The sequence below is a fragment of the Cherax quadricarinatus genome, chromosome 68 (genome assembly GCF_038502225.1).
Source record: "Cherax quadricarinatus isolate ZL_2023a chromosome 68, ASM3850222v1, whole genome shotgun sequence".
In the NCBI taxonomy this organism is placed as follows: Eukaryota; Metazoa; Arthropoda; class Malacostraca; order Decapoda; family Parastacidae; genus Cherax; species Cherax quadricarinatus.
In genome coordinates this window covers 15,705,412-15,732,225 of record NC_091359.1, presented here as the reverse complement: position 1 = coordinate 15,732,225, position 26,814 = coordinate 15,705,412, and the positions used below count along the sequence as shown (strand labels likewise).

The following is a 26,814-nucleotide window of genomic DNA, read 5'->3' as shown; positions in this document are numbered from 1 at the left end:
AGAAGACAGGTAAACTAGTGTCGTCCTCCCCGGAGTAGAGTGGACCACTGGCTCCCACGGGGACCTTCCCATGGTAGAGGGGATCCCTTGCTCCCACCGGTTAACTTCCCCAGGGGTAGTGGGGACCACAGGCGCCCACCTGTTACGTCCCCCACGGGTGAAGTGGATCACTGGCCCCCACCTGTGACCCCCCAGGGAAAGAGAGGACCACTGGTGCGCACCTATGATCCCCCAAGGGTGCACCTCCCACTACGTTATCACATCTTATCACTTCACTATCTGACCTCGCTATCTAGTTGGTTCAAGCTCTACCATACCCCCCATTCATCACTCCCCCCCTCCTCACTCCTAGCATCCCTCCCCTTACAACCCCCTTCCCCCCACATCAACCTCATAAATAGAAGCTATAATTTCTAGAAATATCTTAAAATCTATACAAAAACAGATTTAGACGAGTGCAACAGTTGGGTATCTTAATCAATGAAACGTATCGCCTGCACAGCAGGCTTCTTCAGTCTAATAGTCTGTATTTGCTTTCCTAAGTGATGTTACGAAGTTCTTCTGCTGAAGAACTTTCTAACATTGCTAAGGAAACCTTTGAAGTCTATTTGACAAGTCTATTTGACTGAAGAAGCCTACTGTGTAGATGAAACGATGCATCCATCAAGATACCCAAGTGTTGCACAAGTGTCTAATCTGCGAACTTCACTATACAAACGATGGTCCGAAGCTCATCTCTACCCATCATTGCTAAGACCTCGTTTAGCTTATGTTGCGCAGTCCTGGTTTGCTTATTACAAAATGGACATCAATGAGCTGGAAAACAAGGATAACGTTTTTTATCCAATGTATTCGAGGGCATTGAATTTGCACTCTGGAAAGGCGTAGAAGCGTCACAGAAGCGAGAACCTCGAGTGTGAGCGAGTTGGACCCGTTTAGCCAAGACCAGTAAGCCTGCTGCAATGTTCCTTTCTTATAGTCCGGTGTACTTCCCACCTCCACAACATCCCCACCCATCCTTCAGAGTGCAGGCACTGTACTTCCCACCTCCACAACATCCCCACCCATCCTTCAGAGTGCAGGCACTGTACTTCCCACCTCAACAACATCCCCACTCATCCTTCAAAGTGCGGGCACTGTACTGCTCACCTCCACAACATCCCCACCCATCCTTCAGAGTGCAGGCACTGTACTTCCCACCTCAACAACATCCCCACCCATCCTTCAGAGTGCAGGCACTGTACTTCCCACCTCAACAACATCCCCACCCATCCTTCAAAGTGCAGGCACTGTACTTCCCACCTCCACAACATCCCCACCCATCCTTCAGAGTGCAGGCACTGTACTTCCCACCTCAACAACATCCCCACCCATCCTTCAAAGTGCAGGCACTGTACTTCCCACCTCAACAACATCCCCACTCATCCTTCAAAGTGCAGGCACTGTACTTCCCACCTCCACAACATCCCCACCCATCCTTCAGAGTGCAGGCACTGTACTTCCCACCTCAACAACATCCCCACTCATCCTTCAAAGTGCAGGCACTGTACTTCCCACCTCCACAACATCCCCACCCATCCTTCAGAGTGCAGGCACTGTACTTCCCACCTCAACAACATCCCCACCCATCCTTCAAAGTGCAGGCATTGTACTTCCCACCTCCAGGACCCTTAAGTAAAAGATAAAAGGTACCATTATATAATCAGGTGACGAGGGTCAGTTTGCTAGGCCTAAGCACGGAGGGCAAGTACAGTTTAACGCATCGGGCCAACTATGATGTCTGGTCTGGGACCGGTCCGTGAGGACAATGACCTTCCTCCCACCAAAGAGACCACAGGTAGAGACGTCTGCCTAATTAACGAAGAATAACGTAATAACATAAACTTTGTGACTGCGATGTACTTTTGTTGTCTCGAGGGATTTTAGTTCTCCCAGCCGGCCTCTTGTTCTGGCTGCCATGTCGACTGCCTGTTCAACTAGGCTGCTGCTGGCGGCTCACAGCCATCACAGCTTGGTTGACCTAGCACTTGGGGCAAGTGAACAGTGTTCACCAGGATGTTCCAGGTGGCACAGTGCCTCTCGACAGGTGTTGCAGGTGGCATAGCACCACTTGATAGGTTTCGTAGGTGGCACAGTAGTGCCTCTGTAGGTGGCACAGGTGAGGGAGCGGGTGCCAGAGATAGGAGGGGGGATGGGGGTGTGAGAATGGAACTATTCCTGGCCCAACCTCACTGCCATGACATCACCGCCAACACGGCCTCCCTGACGTAACATGAGGTATAAACAAGGTCAAATAACATCACTGCCACCAGGTCTAGTGGTGTCACTGCCCCTGCCATGATGTCAGGTGACATCACTGTCACCTGCCATCATATCAAGAGTTCACTGCCGCCTGCTACATGGTCAAGTAACGTCACTGCCGCCTGCCATCTCTGTCAGTGTTCTCTTAACCTCACCACTGCCACCTTGTACGCCCTCCTCGCCGTCACTGCCACAAATATGCAACTCATAGCTTAAGCAGTGCCTTCGGCTCATAACTGTAGGAACCAGGTTCAATCCTAGGTAAGTGGAGGCAAATCAACACCTGCTGTCGCTGTTGACCCAACAGTAAACAGACAATTGTGTGCGCGTCGACTGTTGTTGGTGCCATGCCTTAATTATTACTGTCATTCCATAATTATTATTATAATTCGCGGAAACTCGTTAAACCCGTAAAGAGTGGACAGCTTGACTACACTGTGTGTGTGTGTGTGTGTGTGTGTGTGTGTGTGTACACATGAGCGCCAGTAAGGCTGAGTTGTGGCACCACGGCCCTGACAGTGCCTGCTACGACCCTGACAGTGCCTGTTGACAGGGATGGGGGGGCACTCCTGAAGCTACTTTCAACGATGAGGTAACACTGTCCTCTTGTGTGCTTCCCAGAGAGAGGCCCTGCTGGCACTGTGCCGGGGAATGACACGGGTAATCGGGACTGATCCAAGGAAGGACAGCATCAATCCCTTGTAAGTGCCTTCCAAGAAAAAAAAAAAAACTTCCAACCAGCGAAGCCAAGAAGACATTATCAAAATAAAATCATAGGTGAATACTTGCTAAATACCTGTGACCAGTTTCCAGTGTTTGTCTAGCAGTCTGGTCCGAGACCAGGCTTCCCTCTCAGTCAAGGCGATGGTGCCAGCAGTCAGCGCCCACAGATATCATTCAAAACTAGTCAGTTTGTTTTACAGTGTCCGCCATTTCCCATTAATATAGAAGGACTAGAAACACTGATCGTCACTCACTGAAAACAGCTGTCTTACCAGAAGTGTGCTGACATAATTCAAATGGGAGTCTCAGCCACAACATCCTCATCCATACTTCAGAGTACAGGCATAATACTTCCTACCTCCAGAACCACAACATTCCCCACCCATCCTCCAGAGTGCAGGCACTGTACTTCCCACCTCCAGAACCACAACATTCCCCACCCATCCTTCAGAGTGCAGGCACTGTACTTCCCACCTCCAGGACCACAACATTCCCCACCCATCCTTCAGAGTGCAGGCACTGTACTTCCCACCTCCAGGACCACAACATTCCCCACCCATCCTTCAGAGTGCAGGCACTGTACTTCCCACCTCCAGAACCACAACATTCCCCACCCATCCTTCAGAGTGCAGGCACTGTACTTCCCACCTCCAGAACCACAACATTCCCCACCCATCCTTCAGAGTACAGGCACTGTACTTCCCACCTCCAGAACCACAACATTCCCCACCCATCCTTCAGAGTACAGGCACTGTACTTCCCACCTCCAGAACCACAACATTCCCCACCCATCCTTCAGAGTGCAGGCACTGTACTTCCCACCTCCAGAACCACAACATCCCCACCTAATACCGACACTCCACTACAAAGGATCCACACCAGGAAACGCCACAATAAGTTACATAACAGCACAGTCCTAATTCACCTGGGTGGGCAAGTTGAACCTGCCTATCATGGGCGAGTAGGCCAGCTGTAGTGCTCTATGTTCTTATATTCTAATGTCAAGGTAACGAAATGTACCTTTCACTTAGTTCAAGCTTAACTTTCCTGAACTACATTATGCCAGCTACTGTTAACCATGAACTACACTACGCCAGCTACTGTTAACTATGAACTACACTACGGCAACTACCGTTAACCATGAACTAAATTATGAAATACAAGCAGCAATACAGTCATAATTCAGGTTTCAAGAGTTGCTTTGTTACGAAACATTCAAAGAATATTTCCATAAGAGTTAAAGCTTGTCAGGCGTCTGAACTCTCGTTACAACAACAAAAAATAACAACAGTACTCTTATCACTAAGAGAAAATAGTTTGTAGTGAATAAATATTACCAGAACACAGCACAACAGCGGTGGTTACCAGAACACAGCACAACAGAGAAGGTTACCAGAACACAGCACAACAGAGAAGGTTACCAGAACACAGCACAACAGAGAAGGTTACCAGAACACAGCACAACAGAGAAGGTTACCAGAACACAGCACAACATAGGTTACCAGAACACAGCACAACAGAGGTTACCAGAACACAGCACAACAGAGGTTACCAGAACACAGAATGAATAGAGAAGGTTACCAGAACACAGAATGAACAGAGAAGGTTACCAGAACACAGCATAACAGAGGTTACCAGAACACAGCACGAACAGAGGTTACCGGAACACAGAATGAACAGAGAAGGTTACCAGAACACAGCATAACAGAGGTTACCAGGACACAGCATAACAGAGGTTACCAGAACACAACATAACAGAGGTTACCAGGGCACAGCATAACAGAGGTTACCAGGACACAGCATAACAGAGGTTACCAGGACACAGCATAACAGGTTACCAGGACAACATAACAGAGGTTACCAGGGCACAGCATAACAGAGGTTACCAGAACACAACATAACAGAGGTTACCAGGACACAGCATAACAGAGGTTACCAGGACACAGCATAACAGAGGTTACCAGGACAACATAACAGAGGTTACCAGGGCACAGCATAACAGAGGTTACCAGGGCACAGCATAACAGAGGTTACCAGAACACAACATAACAGAGGTTACCAGGACACAGCATAACAGAGGTTACCAGGGCACAGCATAACAGAGGTTACCAGAACACAACATAACAGAGGTTACCAGGACACAGCATAACAGAGGTTACCAGGACACAGCATAACAGAGGTTACCAGGGCACAGCATAACAGAGGTTACCAGGACACAGCATAACAGAGGTTACCAGGACACAACATAACAGAGGTTACCAGGACACAGCATAACAGAGGTTACCAGGACACAGCATAACAGAGGTTACCAGGACACAGCATAACAGAGGTTACCAGGACACAACATAACAGAGGTTACCTGGACACAACATAACAGAGGTTACCAGAACACAACATAACAGAGGTTACCAGGACAACACATGACCTCCACTTTCCTCGTCCCATATGTACAACTTCACTAGTCTAGATCCTCTGAGCAAAAGAAGTGAACAAATCAATAGACCAGCAACACCAGGAGCCACATCTCCACCTGGTAAACTTAAAAGAAACTGAGAAGGTTTAAAGAGAACCTTCCCTACTCTTGCCGAATGCTCCCAAGAGCGCACTCTCAACCATCTCTCGGGAGAACATATATACAATGGATATACACTTCCCTCACCTTATATATGCTTAAAGTTTACTTTGATCCCTTTCTTAAGTACTAAAGTATTCTTGTCTGGTGGTGACAAGGTTACGTGAAGTCTTAATGACCCTCGTGTAGTCTACCGGCTTTAAGTACGTCCGGCTTTAAGTACGTTCCCTCGTCTTGTATTATGTTCATTTTACAGAGGTATGAGCAACGTTCAAACTTCTGCAGCACAATTATCCTCATATATTTGTTAAGTTACACCATGATTTACGAAAAGATCCTGGACTTCACCTTACGAAACAAAGCAAATGCGATAGTGGGAAAAGGAACATGTTATTAGAAGACGGAGAAACTTACGTGCCCCTTAAAACCCTCATCCCCATTAAGCAATCATGTTTATCTCAAGGTCCCACGTTAAAAAGAAACTTGGAAACTAAAAAAAAAAAAAAAAGCAGTAGAGGACATGAATTCTTATTACACTTAATCGAAACTTGATTAATTATGATTTTTCTGACTAGTTCCTGCTTATTAATAAAATTAAAATATTATGGATTATAAAATATTATGGACTAAAAATACATTATTTTACAGTCGGAATGTCAAATACTACTACTAATAATACTAATAATAATGTGTTTCTATAAGTACATGTACAAGGTATACAGTCCTTGTTAACATCAAGGACATACTATTATACAGAAAGCCCCTTGTACTGCAGAGCATTTCGGGAAATTTACGCGAGTTTCGTCCCAGGATGCGACCCACACCAGTCCACTAACACCCAGGTACCCATTTTACTGATGGGGAGCAGACGCCGGGAATTGAACCCACTCACAGTGTAAAGCGAGGGCTTTAGCCACCAGGCCATAGTCTAATTTCGTTAAGTCACAAGCGAGGCGAGAGAAGCACAGAAGACCTGGAAACACAGATCTCTTAGAAACGTTAATGTTCTGAGAGAGAGAGAGAGAGAGAGAGAGAGAGAGAGAGAGAGAGAGACAGACAGACTTCTAACTTTTTTCCGAGTTGGTTCAACATTTAGAAAGGCCACAAATTTAAGAAAAGACTCGTGGAGAATCGTTAACCCCGTGTCCGACACACACACAAACACACCTACAGCAGTGATTAAACATTACACATATTTCTTAAACTTTAAGAAAAAAGATTTAGTGTTATAAATCTAAGCGCCTCCCCTCACCCCCCGGGATTCGAAAATCTGGCTGTATGACACCGTTCATCCCCAGGGTCTTCAAGGAGGGGGGGTATCCCCAGGGTCTTCAAGGAGGGGGGGTATCCCCAGGGTTCCCCAGGGTCTTCAAGGAGGGGGGGTATCCCCAGGGTCTTCAAGGAGGGGGGTATCCCCAGGGTCTTCAAGGAGGGGGGGTATCCCCAGGGTCTTCAAGGAGGGGGGGGTATCCCCAGGGTCTTCAAGGAGGGGGGGTATCCCCAGGGTCTTCAAGGGTCTTCAAGGGGGGGGTATCCCCAGGGTCTTCAAGGAGGGGGGGTATCCCCAGGGTCTTCAAGGAGGGTCTTCGAGGGGGGGGTATCCCCAGGGTCTTCAAGGAGGGGGGGTATCCCCAGGGTCTTCAAGGAGGGGGGGTATCCCCAGGGTCTTCAAGGAGGAGGGGGGGTATCCCCAGGGTCTTCAAGGAGGAGGGGGGGTATCCCCAGGGTCTTCACGGAGGGGGGTATCCCCAGGGTCTTCAAGGAGGGGGGGTATCCCCAGGGTCTTCAAGGAGGGGGGGTATCCCCAGGGTCTTCAAGGAGGGGGGGTATATCCCCAGGGTCTTCAAGGAGGGGGGTATCCCCAGGGTCTTCAAGGAGGGGGGGGGTATCCCCAGGGTCTTCAAGGAGGGGGGGGGTATCCCCAGGGTCTTCAAGGTCTTCAAGGAGGGGGGGTATCCCCAGGGTCTTCAAGGAGGGGGGGTATCCCCAGGGTCTTCAAGGAGGGGGGGTATCCCCAGGGTCTTCAAGGAGGGGGGGTATCCCCAGGGTCTTCAAGGAGGGGGGGTATCCCCAGGGTCTTCAAGGAGGGGGGTATCCCCAGGGTCTTCAAGGAGGGGGGGTATCCCCAGGGTCTTCAAGGATGGGGGTATCCCCAGGGTCTTCAAGGAGGGGGGGTATCCCCAGGGTCTTCAAGGAGGGGGGGTATCCCCAGGGTCTTCCCCAGGGTCTTCAAGGAGGGGGGGTATCCCCAGGGTCTTCAAGGATCAAGGAGGGGGGGTATCCCCAGGGTCTTCACGGAGGGGGGGTATCCCCAGGGTCTTCAAGGAGGGGGGGTATCCCCAGGGTCTTCAAGGAGGGGGAGGTATCCCCAGGGTCTTCAAGGAGGGGGAGGTATCCCCAGGGTCTTCAAGGAGGGGGAGGTATCCCCAGGGTCTTCAAGGAGGGGGAGGTATCCCCAGGGTCTTCAAGGAGGGGGGGTATCCCCAGGGTCTTCAAGGAGGGGGGGTATCACAGAACGCGGTCAATATGCTGAAATAATCGGGAGCGATTTAATGTCCATTAATTTATCTGCGATAATTAGCTGAAATTTGTGACCTTCAGATGTGATATAAAATACATTTAACAACGGGAGAAAAAACTGCGTTAAGAGACGTCAGCGTCGGAAGTAAACAATGACGTCAGGAGCGGAGGTAAACAATGACGTCAGCGGCAGAAGTAAACAATGACGTATGCGGCAGAAGTAAACAATGACGTCAGCGTCGGAAGTAAACAATGACGTCAGCAGGGAAAGTAAATAATGACGTCAGCAGAAGTAAACAATGACGTCAGCGTCGAAAGTAAACAATGACGTCAGCGGGGAAAGTAAACAATGACGTCAGCGGGAAGTAAACAATGACGTCAGCGGGAAGTAAACAATGACGTCAGAAAACGAAGTCATCAGCAGCAAAACCGATGACGTCAGCGGCGGAAGAAAACGTAGAGACGGGGTGACGTCAGCGCCACCAAGAGACCATGACAGACGTACGTCAAGAGAAAGAACACCATAAACCAGCAGGGTTTAGGTGCGTCAGATGACGAAGATGGCAAGGAAGAGTGAAAACCCAGGTGACAAGAAGATATGACAATCGGTGAAGACAACACCCACAACACCACCCACTACACCCCTACAACAACACCCACTACACCTCCACAACAACACCCACTACACCTCCACAACACCACCCACTACACCCCTACAACAACACCCACTACACCCCTACAACAACACCCACTACACCTCCACAACAACACCCACTACACCCCCACAACAACACCCACTACACCCCTACAACAACACCCACTACACCCCCACAACAACACCCACTACACCCCCACAACAACACCCACTACACCCCCACAACAACACCCACTACACCCCCACAACACCCACTACACCCCCACAACAACACCCCCACAACAACACCCACTACACCCCCACAACAACACCCACTACACCTCCACAACACCACCCACTACACCCCCACAACAACACCCACTACACCCCCACAACAACACCCACTACACCCCCACAACAACACCCACTACACCCCTACAACAACACCCACTACACCCCTACAACAACACCCACTACACCCCTACAACAACACCCACTACACCTCCACAACAACACCCACTACACCTCCACAACAACACCCACTACACCCCTACAACAACACCCACTACACCTCCACAACAACACCCACTACACCCCTACAACAACACCCACTACACCCCTACAACAACACCCACTACACCTCCACAACAACACCCACTACACCTCCACAACAACACCCACTACACCTCCACAACAACACCCACTACACCTCCACAACAACACCCACTACACCTCCACAACAACACCCACTACACCTCCACAACAACACCCACTACACCTCCACAACAACACCCACTACACCTCCACAACAACACCCACTACACCTCCACAACAACACCCACTACACCTCCACAACAACACCCACTACACCTCCACAACAACACCCACTACACCTCCACAACAACACCCACTACACCTCCACAACAACACCCACTACACCCCCACAACACCCACTACACCACAACGACACCCACAACAACGTCCACTACACCTCCACAATAACACCCCCGCAACACCCACTACACCTCCACAACACCCACTACACCCCTACAACACCCACTACACCTCCAAAACACCCACGGTGAGGGCCTGGGTTCGATTCCCAGCCAGAGTAGAAACATTGGACGTGTTTCTTTCCACCTGTTGTCTATGTTCCCCATCAGTAAAATGGGTACCTGGGTGTTAGTCGACTGGTGTGGGTCGCATCCTGGGACACTGACCTAAGGAGGCCTGGTCACAGACCGGGCCGCGGGGGCGTTGACCCCCGGAACTCTCTCCAGATAAACTCCAGATAATGAAACCCCCACAACACCCACTACATCCCCACAACAACACCCACTACACCCCTACAACACCCACTACACCCCTACAACACCCACTACACCTCCACAACACCCACTACACCCCTACAACAACACCCACTAAACCCCCACAACAACACCAACTACACCCCTACAACACCCACTACACCCCTACAACACCCACAACACCCACTACACCCCTACAACACCCACTACACCCCTACAACACCCACTACACCACAACAACATCCACTACACCCCTACAACAACACCCACTACACCTCCACAACAACACCCACTACACCTCCACAACACCCCCACAACACCACAACACCCACAACTACACCCCTCAACACCCACAACTACACCCCTCAACACCCACAGGCACACACTCCAATCACTATTACAGGGCTTGTCAGATGTATGTCATCTCAGGTGTTCACGAGACAAGCTATTGCTTGCCAGAGTGTAAAACGTTTGACAGGCTTCCCTTTTAACCACTTCCTAAGAGAAAGAAATACGCAACACTGAGGTATACTGTCGAAGCGGTTTCCCTGTCTAACAAACTTCAGTCGGATGCACCACTTTAGAGACAATAGTAGTAGTAGTTAGAGATCAGTCCCTCACCCTTGGTATGTGGTGGTAAAGTTATGACTACCACATGTCAAGGCTGAGGGACTGACTACCACCTATCAAGGCTGAGGGACTGACTACCACCTATCAAGGCTGAGGGACTGACTACCACCTATCAAGGCTGAGGGACTGACTACCACCTATCAAGGCTGAGGGACTGACTACCACCTATCAAGGCTGAGGGACTGACTACCACCTATCAAGGCTGAGGGACTGATTACCACCTATCAAGGCTGAGGGATTGACTACCACCTATCAAGGCTGAGGGACTGGCTACCACCTATCAAGGCTGAGGGACTGACTACCACCTATCAAGGCTGAGGGACTGACTACCACCTATCAAGGCTGAGGGACTGACTACCACCTATCAAGGCTGAGGGATTGGCTACCACCTATCAAGGCTGAGGGATTGACTACCATCTATCAAGGCTGAGGGATTGGCTACCACCTATCAAGGCTGAGGGACTGGCTACCACCTATCAAGGCTGAGGGACTGGCTACCACCTATCAAGGCTGAGGGACTGGCTACCACCTATCAAGGCTGAGGGACTGGCTACCACATATCAAGGCTGAGGGACTGACCACCACCTATCAAGGCTGAGGGACTACCAGCTTCCTTGAAGGGACATGTTTGGACAGAGGGCAGGGAGGAACTAAGGCAGGTGCGTAAAAGGGATACGCCCGTGGGAACGCATTCCTCTCCGTCTCAGGAGGTAAACATCAGACTAACACACTTTATAAAGTTAATATATACCGCATGACAGACATGACTCACTCCTCAATACTCGAACATTCACTGAATCACTTGTCGAGGTTGTAGACGTGAAATCCGTCATGCGCACACACTAGAACACACACACACACACACACACACACACACACACACACACACACACACACACACACACACACACACACTAGAACACTGGCGCTTTAACTCAAAATATGCCAAGACTGAACCACAGATATGAAACACTTAGTGAACCACATCGTTAACAAGTGAACAAAGTTGTCCATCAGTAACGTTGCCAATCACTGACGTACGTCTTGTTGCAAGTGTGGAATTGAAGCCTTGAATGTTCTCCACTCCAGCGGGAGTGCTGCTCTCTGCCACCTCCCGGGAGTGCTGCTCTCTGCCACCTCCCGGGAGTGCTGCTCTCTGCCACCTCCCGGGAGTGCTGCTCTCTGCCACCTCCCGGGAGTGCTGCTCTCTGCCACCTCCCGGGAGTGCTGCTCTCTGCCACCTCCCGGGAGTGCTGCTCTCTGCCACCTCCCGGGAGTGCTGCTCTCTGCCACCTCCCGGGAGTGCTGCTCTCTGCCACCTCCCGGGAGTGCTGCTCTCTGCCACCTCCCGGGAGTGCTGCTCTCTGCCACCTCCCGGGAGTGCTGCTCTCTGCCACCTCCCGGGAGTGCTGCTCTCTGCCACCTCCCGGGAGTGCTGCTCTCTGCCACCTCCCGGGAGTGCTGCTCTCTGCCACCTCCCGGGAGTGCTGCTCTCTGCCACCTCCCGGGAGTGCTGCTCTCTGCCACCTCCCGGGAGTGCTGCTCTCTGCCACCTCCCGGGAGTGCTGCTCTCTGCCACCTCCCGGGAGTGCTGCTCTCTGCCACCTCCCGGGAGTGCTGCTCTCTGCCACCTCCCGGGAGTGCTGCTCTCTGCCACCTCCCGGGAGTGCTGCTCTCTGCCACCTCCCGGGAGTGCTGCTCTCTGCCACCTCCCGGGAGTGCTGCTCTCTGCCACCTCCCGGGAGTGCTGCTCTCTGCCACCTCCCGGGAGTGCTGCTCTCTGCCACCTCCCGGGAGTGCTGCTCTCTGCCACCTCCCGGGAGTGCTGCTCTCTGCCACCTCCCGGGAGTGCTGCTCTCTGCCACCTCCCGGGAGTGCTGCTCTCTGCCACCTCCCGGGAGTGCTGCTCTCTGTCACCTCCCGGGAGTGCTGCTCTCTGCCACCTCCCGGGAGTGCTGCTCTCTGCCACCTCCCGGGAGTGCTGCTCTCTGCCACCTCCCGGGAGTGCTGCTCTCTGCCACCTCACGGGAGTGCTGCTCTCTGCCACCTCCCGGGAGTGCTGCTCTCTGCCACCTCCCGGGAGTGCTGCTCTCTGCCACCTCCCGGGAGTGCTGCTCTCTGCCACCTCCCGGGAGTGCTGCTCTCTGCCACCTCCCGGGAGTGCTGCTCTCTGCCACCTCCCGGGAGTGCTGCTCTCTGCCACCTCCCGGGAGTGCTGCTCTCTGCCACCTCCCGGGAGTGCTGCTCTCTGCCACCTCCCGGGAGTGCTGCTCTCTGCCACCTCCCGGGAGTGCTGCTCTCTGCCACCTCCCGGGAGTGCTGCTCTCTGCCACCTCCCGGGAGTGCTGCTCTCTGCCACCTCGCGGGAGTGAAAGATGGCAGGTAAATCATACACAACATTAACACTAAGAAGACGTATGAGAATGTGTACCGAGTGTTAAGCAACACTTCTGACTGGAAAGAGAAATGCAGTACAATGTAATACTTCAATGACTACGTTTCGCCCACCGTGCACCCATCTCTAATACATTGTAATAAAGTTGGTAGAATTACCGACAATATGTAAAGTAAAAGGAGACAAGTGCAACTACATTAGTTGCACTTGTGTCCTTTTACTTTACATCTCTAATACAACCTACCCAATATTCTCCACCTTATATATAATCATGTACTTTTTTGTACCCAGGTTGATCTGTTTGACTTGAAAAAGTCCACCGTGTGGGCGAAACATTGTCAATAAAAGATCAAATTATACTGCATTTGTGTACTTTTCCATCGTCTCAGTATTTTATACCACTTTTCTCCAACACTTCTTACTTCTGTAAAGATTTCTCTTCAACTTTGCGGGACCCCGACTAGCACTGGAATTTAGGGAACCTGGTTACTTAAGGGGCACGTAAGTTCCCCTCTCCCTTGGCCATAATTACAATCACATTTTCTGTGTTTCGTAAGGTGAAGTCTTTCCTTAATTCATGGTACAACTTAAATATTTGAGGACAAACCATACCCCCGGCCGGGATTGAACCCGCGGTCATAGTCTCAAAACTCCAGCCCGTCGCGTTAGCCACTAGACCAGCTAGCCACAATAAGATTCATCCAACTAGGTATATTTCTACACCATAGGAAGGTTAGCACAGGCACCTCTGTGACCACAAATGCAAGTTTTTACAGACGAATCTCCAGCTAGCGTGGCCGTGACACTTGTGTTGTAGAAGTTTGATCAAAGCTCAGACCTCTACAACATAATTATCATCAAAGATCTGTTAAGTTTTACCATGAATTAAGTAAAGATTCTGGACCTCACCTTACGAAACAAAGAAAATTTGATAGTAATTATGGCCAAGGGAGATTATAGTGGAAGAATGAATGCGTTATTAGAAGGCGGGGGAACCTACGTGCCCCTTACCGACCCACAAGGATTATGTAGTATGTATTTAGACATTAAAATATACAGACAAGCGCGTGCGTGCGTGCACACGCCAGATGTGACTCGACCCTTGCAAAAGAAAAAAAAAGATGTAAATTTTATTTATCATTATGTAAATAATTCTCATAACGAAGGAATGAGTTTACCTAGAAGCTGAAGGAATCTTGATCCGTGAAAATGCAGTTACTCTTCCTCACATCAAATGTAATTACCTGCCATTTCCCAGGCGCTGCACCCAGGCCTACAGGACTTAGCGTCTCAGCAGCCAGGAGTAGGCTCGTACGACAACCATGGGAGTTACTTATAATAGCAATTAAATTATAATCATAACGAAGCGCTAAACCCTTAAGGGTCATAATAGCCCTGTTACCCATGCAGATTTAGCGTTTCCTGGTGAATGTAATGTATAAGAGAACATTAATAGTTCATGTTAGTGTAGATAAGGTGTCTTGATTGATAACGCCAGTACTCACCGTGTATACAGCCTACACCTCCCACACCTCTGGTCTTAATGCACTGAATTAGCATAGTCCAGTAGGCCTGCTGCAGCGCTTCCATTGCCCTAACAGGTGTTATTTCGTACTGTTTTTTCATATAGGATAGTCGTGGAGACGGTGGACGATACCTCAAACTACTGATTACTGCATGTCTGCCACAGTCTCCAGGATTGTTCTCTATATTAGTCTGATACTGTCACTGAGAGCGAAACGTCTTCTCAAAGATATACAGGTGTTGCACATGTTTTGAGCGGTGGTAACACCACTGAAGGATGACTTAAGAAATCGTAATGACACGATTGACACTGAAGGATGCTACCACCGCTACCAGTACCACGTCAGCTGCAACCTTAACACTAACTAACAAAGATTTATGTGTAGAATTACCGCTAGGGCGATTAACTGTAATAATAATAAATAATAATAATAATGATGAAAAGTAGGCGGTAATCCCGTATGGGCGAGAGCAGCCAGAGATCTGGTAGGAATGCCCCACAGCACAGCGACCTCCATACAAGAACAGCATACTTAAACGAATATTCATATCTTGAGACACTAAAACCCTTTGTGTCTTGCGTGGTGTGTGGAGAACCTTTTTTTAGAACACAAGTAGCACTGCAGAAGATCTACTGGCCCATGCTAGGCATGGTCCAACTCTCATCCACTCGTCTACTATATACAAATAACCCGCACATAAACTTATACGGACGTTCGAAATAAATGGTATAAAATACCGACACAATGGAAATATAAACACAAATGCAGTATAATGTGATCCTTTATTGACAACGTTTCACCCACACAGTGGGCTTTTTCAAGTCACACACGGATCTACCTGGGGTTGGAAGGTACGGGAGTATTTATAGTCATGTTCAGAATGTTGAGGTCAGGTGGAGAATGTTGCATCTGATGATCTACCGGGTGGGGTTATAGAGTCTTGGGTAGCTTGGCAGGGGCATTGGACAAGTTGTGAGTAGACCTTCTGCAGTGTTCTATGTTCTTATGTGGGATAGCGATGAAGAAGTTTCTTGGCGAGTGGTTCAGCTATGTTATAGAAGCCATTGTTCTGGTTGAACTTGTTGGTTATAGAGATAAGCGATGATTCCAGGATTCTTCTGTATTGAGTGTTGTCTTCTGGGGCGATAAGTCTTGAGTTTCTGTAGTTAATTAAATGGCTTTGTGAATTGCGATGTTGTACACAGGCATTCCTTGTATCGTCAGTCCTGCTTGCGTATTGGTGTTCTGAAATACGTGTTTGGAGGTCTCTTGATGTTTCGCCCACATATAATTTGTTGCAGTCATTACAAGGGATTATGTATACCCCTGCAGAGGATGGAGGCTTGTCCTGTCTACTACTGGTGATGTCCTTGATGGTCGTGGTTGTGGAGGTAGATACTTGGAATGATGTTTTGGCAAAGATGTTGGAAACATGTTTGGCAATGGAGTTGGTGGGAAGGACGTTTGGGGTCGACATGGATCATTAACTTGTGCGACAAGACTGGTCTAACCAATTTCTAAAACTTCAAGATTTACACTTCAATGAGACTACTCGGGAGTTTGTGCCACTCACTCCTAGATGGAGTGATAAGCAGGTGAAAGCCTAGCCCACCTGACCAGAACCACCACCGAGGATCCGTGGTACGATCCTCGGTATGGGTGGTAACATTAGTGTTTCCTTCAGTCACGTTCTGTCCATGGAAACAAACACATATGCAGTTTGTACGAATGGTATATAATACCGACAAGATGAGATTAAGACACATGTGCAACATCTGGGTATCTTTATTGTAGGCGTTTCGCCATCCAGTGGCTTTATCAATACAAATTCTAGGACATAACTTGAAGACAGTAGAACTATGTACAGAAGATGAGGTAATCAGTCCCTCAACCTAGGAGTAGGTGCGAAGAGCACCACAGTCGTGGAGATGTTGCACATGTGTCTTAATCTCACATATGCAGTTTAATATGATCCTTTATTGACAAAGTTTCGCCCACATAGAGGGCTTTTTATGTTTCCATTGTGTGGGTATTTTATACCATTTATTTTCGACGTTGTGTCCATGTTCACCTAGCAATAACTAGGTACTTGAGTGTTAGCCGACTAGTGTGGGTTGCATCCTGAGGACAAAAATTTACCTAATTTGCCCGAAATGTTCTGTATAACCAGATGCTTTCTATATAGTACGTCACTGATGTATAAGGTATACAGACGTAGCTGACGTGTAGAAATAAAGATTATTATTATTTTTATTAAAGACTTAGCCAGGAGAAACCAGTACCTCCTGGAAAAATAAACACACAAGCAGTATGTGACCCTTCATTGACAACTTTTCGCCCACACAGTGAGCTTTATCAAGTCACAAACATCTACCTGGGTGAAAGGTACGCGAGTACCTTTCACCCAAGCAGAATTTTGTGACTTGATATAGCCCACTGTGTGGGCGAAACGCCGTCAGTAAATGATCACATACTGCTTATGTGTTTATTTTTCCACTGTGTCGGTATTTTATATCAGTTCCATCCAGTACCTCCTGACGAAGACACTACACCCACTACCCACACGAGTATTTATGGGTACCAAGCCGGGTCCAGGAGCTACAGCTTCACGTCTAAAAAATAGTGGAAATGCACAAAACGCATTTCTACGTTTTAAAAAGTTACCCATTAACTACGTATAGACTTTTCTTGAAGTTTATTCTCCCCGACGCTCAGAGTCCCTAATTACCCCCCCCCCCCCCCACACACACACATATATAATAAAAATATATGAACATTAAAAGGAGCACTGCAGCAGGCCTACTGGCCCATGCTAGGCAGGTCCAACTTGCGCCTACCTACACCCACTCATATATTTATGTGTAATTCCTCATCATCCACCTTTCTCTACATTGGACTGAAGTCACTGGCTGGCGAAACGTTTCTACAGTAAAAAAAAAAAACTAAACTAATTGCTACACAAATGTCTCATTTAGATATCTAACAGATTTTTAAAACTACGCATTGGGAGTTGTTCCACTCATCTACAACTATTACCACACCAGTACTTTCCTGTATCCTTTCTAAATATTAAATTTTCCAACTTGACACCAAGTGGGTCATTTAACACATTCTATTTAGTAGAAAGTTTGGTTACCTAACTGCATACACTTAGTTGTATAACGCAACGGGAGATGAAGAATGTCGCATGTTGAGTGCAACATTACCTGTTGATGGTGCTGTTGATGGTGCTGCTGTTGGTAATGTTGAAGCTGCTGTAAATTTTGCTGGTAATAGTGCTGCTGGTGGTGCTGCTGGTAATGGTTTTGCTGGTACTGGCGCAGGTCCTCTGATGAACTAGGGAAGGGAGTGTGCCAAGAATTCATCTTCGAACATTATTGATGAATTGTTAATCACCTTAACACACTGAACAACACGTATGCATGAGGGGGGGGGAGAGGCTGAAGAGACTGTTCACTATCTACTATAGAAACAAGGGGTCTACGCCCACCTTTCTCCAACTTTACAGTTAACACTAGTGGTCGGGGCTAAGTGGGTAGCACGAGAGTGTGGGGAGGGTATAAGAGGTGATGTGATGACCCTCCTGTCACAGTGAGAGCCAGGGGCACACTGAGAGCCACCACACAGGCACACACTACTACACAACCTTCCCGCCAGTGCCATCACGCATGCGCTCGCCTCCCATTTTCTATAGCCACAGAATTTAGTCTTCCTTTCAACGAATTTCGGGACTCATGCTTCCTATGTTCCCCGAAGAAAAGGCATTCCAACAGCGAAAATAATCGAGGAACCATGCCAATAAATGATACTTTAACACCACCAAACAGATCTACATCACTTACAGGAACGAACCTTCAAGGATCCCAAAATAAGTCAATTTGTCTTGACCTTTTTTTTGGGGGGTTATCCTAAATAATTAAGTTTTTATTCAGGTACAGGTGAATACAGTTACACAGATCATCATACACAGCAGCCTATGCCACTATGCATGATAATTGTTGGGTAAATGTGTGTGAAGTGTCAAAAAGTGGCACACAACTACCACCAAACATACGTACATCACTTGACAGAAAAGAACATTCACAAACTATCACCTGTGTAACAAGAACCCCAATGGAAATGTCACCTTTTTTTTTGGGGGGGGGGGGACGTTTCGGTCCAAAGCGGACCGAAACGTCGTCGTAAGCTCCTCTTCTATGTGCGGGTTATTTGTGTATCGTTCCAATCACGATATTGTGCCTTTTTTTGTTATTTAAACCACACGTATGTCAGTGTGTATGATAATGGTGATCATTACAACCTGACTCTTCCCGTCTAAATATTCTATATACATGTTATGCTTTCCTCGGGCGTCAAAAATAATCGTACAGGTGAAGCGTCGACTCGAAACAATCCAAAACCCGTGCTGTGACTCGACCCCCTGCAACCACAGAGGCGAGCACACAGTGGATGATGAGGCAATGTGTGGGCCGCCCATTCATGAAGTGGCGACCCACACGGACCAGGAACACCGCTTGAATTGTCTCCCATATACGGTTAAGGGTGCAAAATGTAAACAGGAGATGGTCTACCTTACTACGTCATGGGCGTGTGGGTATATTACAGTCTGGCCCACTGCCTGCCCACCTGCCCAGGAGAAGGCAGCCTTAGTGGGACAGGTGATCCCTGCTACCCACGTGCCCAGAGGAAGGCAGTCGTAGTGAGGCAGGTGGTCCCTGCTACCCACCTGCCCAGGTGAGGGCAGTCGTTGTGGGGAAGGTGGTCCCTGCTACCCACCTGCCCAGAGGAAGGCAGTCGTAGTGAAGCAGGTGGTCCCTGCTACCCACCTGCCCAGGTGAGGGCAGCCGTTGTGGGGAAGGTGGTCCCTGCTACCCACCTGCCCAGGTGAGGGCAGTCGTTGTGGGGAAGGTGGTCCCTGCTACCCACCTGCCCAGAGGAAGGCAGTCGTAGTGAAGCAGGTGGTCCCTGCTACCCACCTGCCCAGGTGAGGGCAGTCTTTGTGGGGAAGGTGGTCCCTGCTACCCACCTGCCCAGAGGAAGGCAGTCGTAGTGAAGCAGGTGGTCCCTGCTACCCACCTGCCGAGAGGAAGGCAGTCGTAGTGGGACAGGTGGTCCCTGCTACCCACCTGCCCAGGTGAGGGCACTCGTAGTGGGACAGGTGGTCCCTGCTACCCACCTACGCAAGGGGGACCAGTATTCCCTGCTTTAGTGGGACAAGAACTACCACACAGTGCGACATACGTACTGGATGGAAAGCGTACTCTTTGCCACATCTGCATCTACAGTGTATGGTCACTCTTCCATATAATAGTTACACAGTGGGAGCACCCACTGTATCTACACTATGGCAGTCACATGGTGTGAGAACACCCAGTGTATGCCTACAGTGTAACATGAAGAACGAGCACTCTCGTATAAATACGTCAGAGCTCCTTTAAGAGGCGTGAGTTCCCCTGTCTACTAATATGTTTATTTCCCACTATAATCTACCTTGTCCATAATTACTATCACATTTGCTTTGTCTGTTTCGTAAGGTGAAGTCCAGGATCTTTACTTAATTCATGGTATAACTTAACAAATATTTGAGGACAATTGTGTTGCAGAGGTGTGAGCTTTGTTCACACCTCTGTTCATATTGTTGATTTACTATGACTGTTCAGTGGAACACTAACGTTCATATGGAGGACAAAAGTCACGGTACCGTGGCTGGAACAATCAACACCCCCACAGCCACGGCACCGTGGCTGGAACAATCAACACCCCCACAGCCACGGCACCGTGGCTGGAACAATCAACACCCCCACAGCCACTGCACCGTGGCTGGAACAATCAACACCCCCACAGCCACTGCACCGTGGCTGGAACAATCAACACCCCCACAGCCACTGCACCGTGGCTGGAACAATCAACACCCCCACAGCCACTGCACCGTGGCTGGAACAATCAACACCCCCACAGCCACGGCACCGTGGCTGGAACAACTCACCAACTGAACAACAAGTTGTCGCTGACACAACGTCTCGCTCCAGAGAGCAAAATCAAGTCAACAACCTGATAAAGCTCTACACAGAGCGAAACATCTGGGCAAAAGTTATTCCAGCAATGTTTTATCCAGTGAAACTTACCACTTGTTGTGCCTTGATTTGTATCTTATACAGTGAGTGAATATTGTAGCTGTCAAGTGTTGTGGGTAACAGGGTTAAGAGGGAGGCAGGATAGTCAAGTGGGTTAAGAGGGAGGCAGGATAGTCAAGTGGGTTAAGAGGGAGGCAGGATAGTCAAGTGGGTTAAGAGGGAGGCAGGATAGTCAAGTGGGTTAAGAGGGAGGCAGGATAGAGGTGGGATAAAAAGGAAGGCAGGTCAGAGGTGGGATTAAAAGGAAGGCAGGTCAGAGGTGGGAAAAAAAAGGGGAGGCAGGTCAGAGGTGGGATAAAAGGGGAGGCAGGTCAGAGGTGGGATAAAAGGGGAGGCAGGTCAGAGGTGGGATAAAAGGGGAGGCAGGTCAGAGGTGGGATAAAAGGGGAGGCAGGTCAGAGGTGGGATAAAAGGGGAGGCAGGTCAGGGGTGGGATAAAAGGGGAGGCAGGTCAGAGGCAGGGTATAGAGCGTAGCAGGCTGGGCAAGCCTCCGTTACGTCACATATAAGTATAGCCCACAGTGGCTGCCCCCTCCCCCCACCCCAACACACACAGCCACCTCACTTTATACCACACGGGACATCCCCAGGCATTTAAATATGGCGGTGCCTTCATTTCAGTGGAGCACATCTGTGCTGGGCAGTACCCGGAGTGCCAAGCACCTATCATGCCCACTTAACACGCCTCTGATAACTGCTAGTTGTAAGCTGCACGTCACCTCTATACTACCAGTCAAGAATACTGTTATACATAAAACACGGATTAAACAGTATATACCTCTACTTTTGATGAGTTTCGAGAGTTTCTATTCGTCTGGTGCTAGCCTGGTCAACCAGGTTATTGCTGCTGGAGGTCTGCTGCCCCACATATCTATCACAGCCTGGCTGATCTGGCACCTGGTGAAGGTGTGTGTTCAGTTTATTCTTTAAGACTTCCACACTTGTCCCAGCAGTTTGATATCTTTGGTAAGACCATGTATAATCTGCGACCACGGATGTTGATACAGTGCTGCAGTGTGTAGAATTGGGACCAGGCCCTCGAGTACTTTCCAGGTATATACCATCATGTATACAACGATAGTGCAATACAGTAGCGGACAGGCGATCTTAATGCAAGACAAGCCACAGGAGATGGAAATCTTCAGCTTAAGTACTTTCACATATCTCCGCGTGTCATCAGGAGCTATGCAATGTTGCAAGAGTAGCAACAGGTGGACGCACGGAGACGTGTGAAAGCACTCGAGCTGAAGATTTCCACCCCCCGCGGCTTGTCTTGCATACAACGATATACACAGCTTGGTTGACCAGGCAAGCACCAGACTAGCCTGGTTCATGGCCGGACTCAGGGAGTAGAGAGGCACTCGGAACTCAAAGGTATACGCTTCTCTACTTTGATAACTTAGACACACATGCAACACTTGGGTATCTTTATTGAGGAAACGTTTCGCCACACAGTGGCTTCATCAATCCATACAATGGTAGCCCTAACAATAAGACATCCCCCGAAGACATCCGAATACATCCTTGTGTTGCAGAGGTCTAAGGTTTGCTCAGACCTCTGCAACACTATTGTCCTCAAAGATTTGTTAAGTTATACCATGAATTATGGAAAGATCCTGGACTTCACCTTATGAAAGCAGACAAAGCAAATGCGATAGTAATTATGTACAAGGTAGATTATAGTGGAAAAATAACACATTAGAAGACAGGGGAACTGATGTGCCCCTTAAAGGAAGGCCTTTAAGGTACTCCCTTTAAGGATTTCGTTTACAACTCGAGCATAAGTGCCGGCCTCCTTGCTTATGCTCCTGAATCTCCACGACTACGGTGCTCTCCACACCAACTCCAAAGTTAAGGGACTGATTACCTCATCTTCTGTATATAGTTCAACTGTCTTCAAATTATGTCTTAGAATTTGTATTGATAAAGCCACTGGATGGCGAAACGTCTACAATAAAGATACCCAGATGTTGCACATGCGTCTAAATATCAACTTGAGAACCACTCATCGGATTGGCTTCAAACTTTCAAAGCTGGTGTGCTGTAACTATGGAAGGCTCGTGTAACTGTTGCCACATACAAGTGGTGAATTTTATACTGGCCAGACCTCGAGAATACCCCTTCTAACCTGTCTCCAAACTTTTAACACCACTGTAGTGGTCAGTCGTCACGTGAGGTCACAGACCCTGAGCTGCTTTGGGGATTAGTGTGGACGGTTACAAAGCATGGCTTGCTTCTGCAGTGTTTTAAAAATTGAGGTTGTAGAGTTGAAGGAGGAGGTCTTGCTTCTCCAGGAGGAGATTAGGAGGCTGAAGGTCCACCTCAATGGGTCTGGGAGAGAGTGTGAGGTGGCTGGAGTTGTGGGGAATGAGGCTTCTAGCAGTGAGGTGCAGTCTGTCTCTCGCTGTGAGGAGGCTGTAGTTGGGGAGGTAGCAACGGCTACCAGCAGTGAGGTGCAGTCCAGCACCTGCTACAAGTGGCGAGTGGTTCACAGTAATGGAAGGCGCATCAGACTAAGGAAAGTTAAGAGTGAAGATCTGAAGGTAGGAAATCGCTTCTCTGTTCTTCAGGATGAATGTACTTCAGTGGCCAGTGAAGGTAAGGGTACTACTGCCCCTGCTAATGGAGGTAAGCGCATTCTTGTGGTTGGTGACTCTCAGGTAAGATATATTGACCGTGCTTTTTGTAATAGGAATAAGAAGATGAGAGATAGAGTGTGCTTCCCTGGAGCTGGTGTTGGGGACATTGTCAACAGGCTGGATAATATCATGTCAGGTAATGGGAACAAGCCCATTATCTGTCTCAGTGCTGGTGGAAATGATATTGGGAAGGGTAGGAGAGAAGAGCTGCTAGATAAGTACAGGTCAGCTATAGATTTCATTAAGTCTAAGGGAGGGATCCCAATCATATGTAGCATCTTGCCTAGAAGGGGAGTAGGAAATGAATGGTTGTCTAGGGCAATTGGTGTAAATTGCTGGCTAGACAGATACTGCAAGGAACTTGCAATCCCATTCATTGACAACTGGAACAACTTTTATGGCAAACATGATATGTATGCAAGGGATGGGGTACATCTCTCTGGGGCTGGGGTGGTAGCACTTGCAGACTCGATTGAGAAGGCCATTGGTGAAATGCCTATGATTTTAAACTGATGGAAGATAGAGGTATGGGTGTGTGTGGGAAACAAGCAGGTTGCAACACTTGGGTTGGAAACAGTAAATGTATAAAAGGCATTCAGCATGAAGTTATAAATAAAGACAATAGATCAGGTCAGCAAACAAAGGGGGACAGCAGAGGGCAGCAAGGGACTAGCTCCCTTAAGGTTTACTATACTAATAGCAGGAGTGTAAGAAATAAGATAGATGAGCTAAGATTAATTGCAAGTGCAGGAAACATAGATATTATTGCTATAACAGAGACCTGGCTCAATCTGAAAGATAGAGAGATGCCCTCTGAATGTCACATACAAAGCTATAAATTATTCCACACTGACAGGGTCAACAGGAAAGGTGGTGGAGTAGCGATGTATGTCAGAGACAATTTAAATTGTTGTGTTAGACAAGATATTAAATTAGAAGCGTCAGCCACTGAATCTGTTTGGTTACAGCTTCTCGAGGGCCGAGAAAAACTAATTTTGGGTGTGATTTACAGGGCCCCAAATCTTGATAAGGAGTGCAGTAAACTTCTATGGGACGAAATTCGTAAGGCATCTACATACGAAAATGTTGTGCTAATGGGAGATTTCAACTATAGACAGATTGACTGGAGCAATTTGACAGGAAATTTAGAGTCAGGTGACTTTCTTGATACGATCCAGGATTGTTTTTTAAAACAGTTTGTGACAGAGCCAACTAGGGGAAATAACCTCCTTGACTTGGTTCTTGCCAGTAGGGAAACACTAATTAATAATCTTGAGGTTAATGATGAGCTTGGGGAAAGTGATCACAAATCACTCAGTTTTAATATATCATGGAATTCCCCTAATAATGGCAATCAAGTCTCCGTCCCTGACTTTCGCTTGGCTGATTTCATAGGACTGAAAAATTACTTAGGTGGGCTGAACTGGAATGACCTGACTAAGGGTCAGGTAGGTGGTGATGGTTGCCGATATGATGCTTTCCAGGGCATAATTCTAGCTGCTCAGTCAAATTATGTTCCAAATAGGGAAATCAGATCAAACAAAAATGATCCTAAATGGATGAACAATAGATTAAAATATCTGATTGGTCAAAAGAGAGGCATATATAGGCAAATCAAAAGAGGAGAGGGGCAATTGAGAAATCGATATATTCAGTTAAAGAGAGAAATAAAAAAGGGAATTAGAAAAGCAAAAAGAGATTATGAGGTTAAAGTTGCAAGAGAATCGAAGACTAACCCAAAAGGATTCTTTCAGGTATACAGAAGTAAGATCAGGGACAAGATAGGCCCACTCAAAAGTTCCTCGGGTCAGCTCACTGACAGTGATAAGGAAATGTGTAGAATTTTTAACACATACTTCCTCTCAGTTTTTACACAGGAGGATACCAGCGATATTCCAGTAATGATAAATTATGTAGAACAGGACGATAATAAACTGTGCACTATTAGGGTCACAAGTGACATGGTCCTTAGGCAAATAGATAAATTAAAACCTAACAAATCCCCAGGCCCTGATGAACTGTATGCAAGGGTTCTAAAGGAATGTAAAGAGGAGCTTAGCACACCTTTGGCTAATCTTTTCAACATATCACTACAAACTGGCATGGTGCCAGATAAGTGGAAAATGGCAAATGTGATACCTATTTTCAAAACAGGTGACAGGTCCTTAGCTTCGAACTATAGACCAATAAGCCTAACCTCCATAGTGGGAAAATTTATGGAATCAATAATTGCCGAGGCAGTTCGTAGCCACCTTGAAAAGCATAAATTAATCAACGAATCTCAGCATGGTTTTACAAAGGGGCGTTCCTGCCTTACGAATTTATTAACTTTTTTCACTAAGGTATTTGAGGAGGTAGATCATGGTAATGAATATGATATTGTGTATATGGACTTCAGTAAGGCTTTTGACAGGGTCCCACATCAGAGACTATTGAGGAAAATTAAAGCACATGGAATAGGAGGAGAAATTTTTTCCTGGATAGAGGCATGGTTGACAAATAGGCAGCAGCGAGTTTGCATAAATGGGGAGAAATCAGAGTGGGGAAGCGTCACGAGCGGTGTTCCACAGGGGTCAGTGTTGGGCCCCCTGCTGTTCACAATCTACATAAACGACATAGATGAGGGCATAAAGAGCGACATCGGCAAGTTTGCCGATGACACCAAAATAGGCCGTCGAATTCATTCTGACGAGGACATTAGAGCACTCCAGGAAGATTTGAATAGACTGATGCAGTGGTCGGAGAAGTGGCAGATGCAGTTTAATATAGACAAATGCAAAGTTCTAAATGTTGGACAGGACAATAACCATGCCACATATAAACTAAATAATGTAGATCTTAATATTACGGATTGCGAAAAAGATTTAGGAGTTCTGGTTAGCAGTAATCTGAAACCAAGACAACAGTGCATAAGTGTTCGCAATAAAGCTAATAGAATCCTTGGCTTCATATCAAGAAGCATAAATAATAGGAGTCCTCAGGTTGTTCTTCAACTCTATACATCCTTGGTTAGGCCTCATTTAGATTATGCTGCACAGTTTTGGTCACCGTATTACAGAATGGATATAAATTCTCTGGAAAATGTACAAAGGAGGATGACAAAGTTGATCCCATGTATCAGAAACCTTCCCTATGAGGATAGACTGAAGGCCCTGAAACTGCACTCTCTAGAAAGACGTAGAATTAGGGGGGATATGATTGAGGTGTATAAAGGAAGACAGGAATAAATAAAGGGGATGTAAATAGTGTGCTGAAAATATCTAGCCTAGACAGGACTCGCAGCAATGGTTTTAAGTTGGAAAAATTCAGATTCAGGAAGGATATAGGAAAGTACTGGTTTGGTAATAGAGTTGTGGCTGAGTGGAACAAACTCCCAAGTACCGTTATAGAGGCCAGAACGTTGTGTAGCTTTAAAAATAGGTTGGATAAATAC

General features: G+C 47.8%; 1 protein-coding gene across 4 annotated transcripts in view; it reads right to left on the bottom strand.

The window, feature by feature from the left end:
- The window catches only part of kay (transcription factor kayak), a 60,113-nt gene that overhangs the window by 28,135 nt on the left and 5,164 nt on the right, over positions 1–26,814 (bottom strand). For 2 of the 4 annotated variants that reach the window (XM_070099714.1, XM_070099715.1), the window contains exon 1: positions 17,815–18,236. The exons of the other annotated variants lie outside the window; for them this stretch is intronic. In XM_070099714.1, coding sequence (XP_069955815.1) covers positions 17,815–17,973 — 159 coding nt within the window. In that variant the 5' untranslated portion in view covers positions 17,974–18,236. Of the gene's footprint in view, positions 1–17,814; positions 18,237–26,814 lie in introns of those variants that run through there. 4 annotated transcript variants of the gene reach the window in all.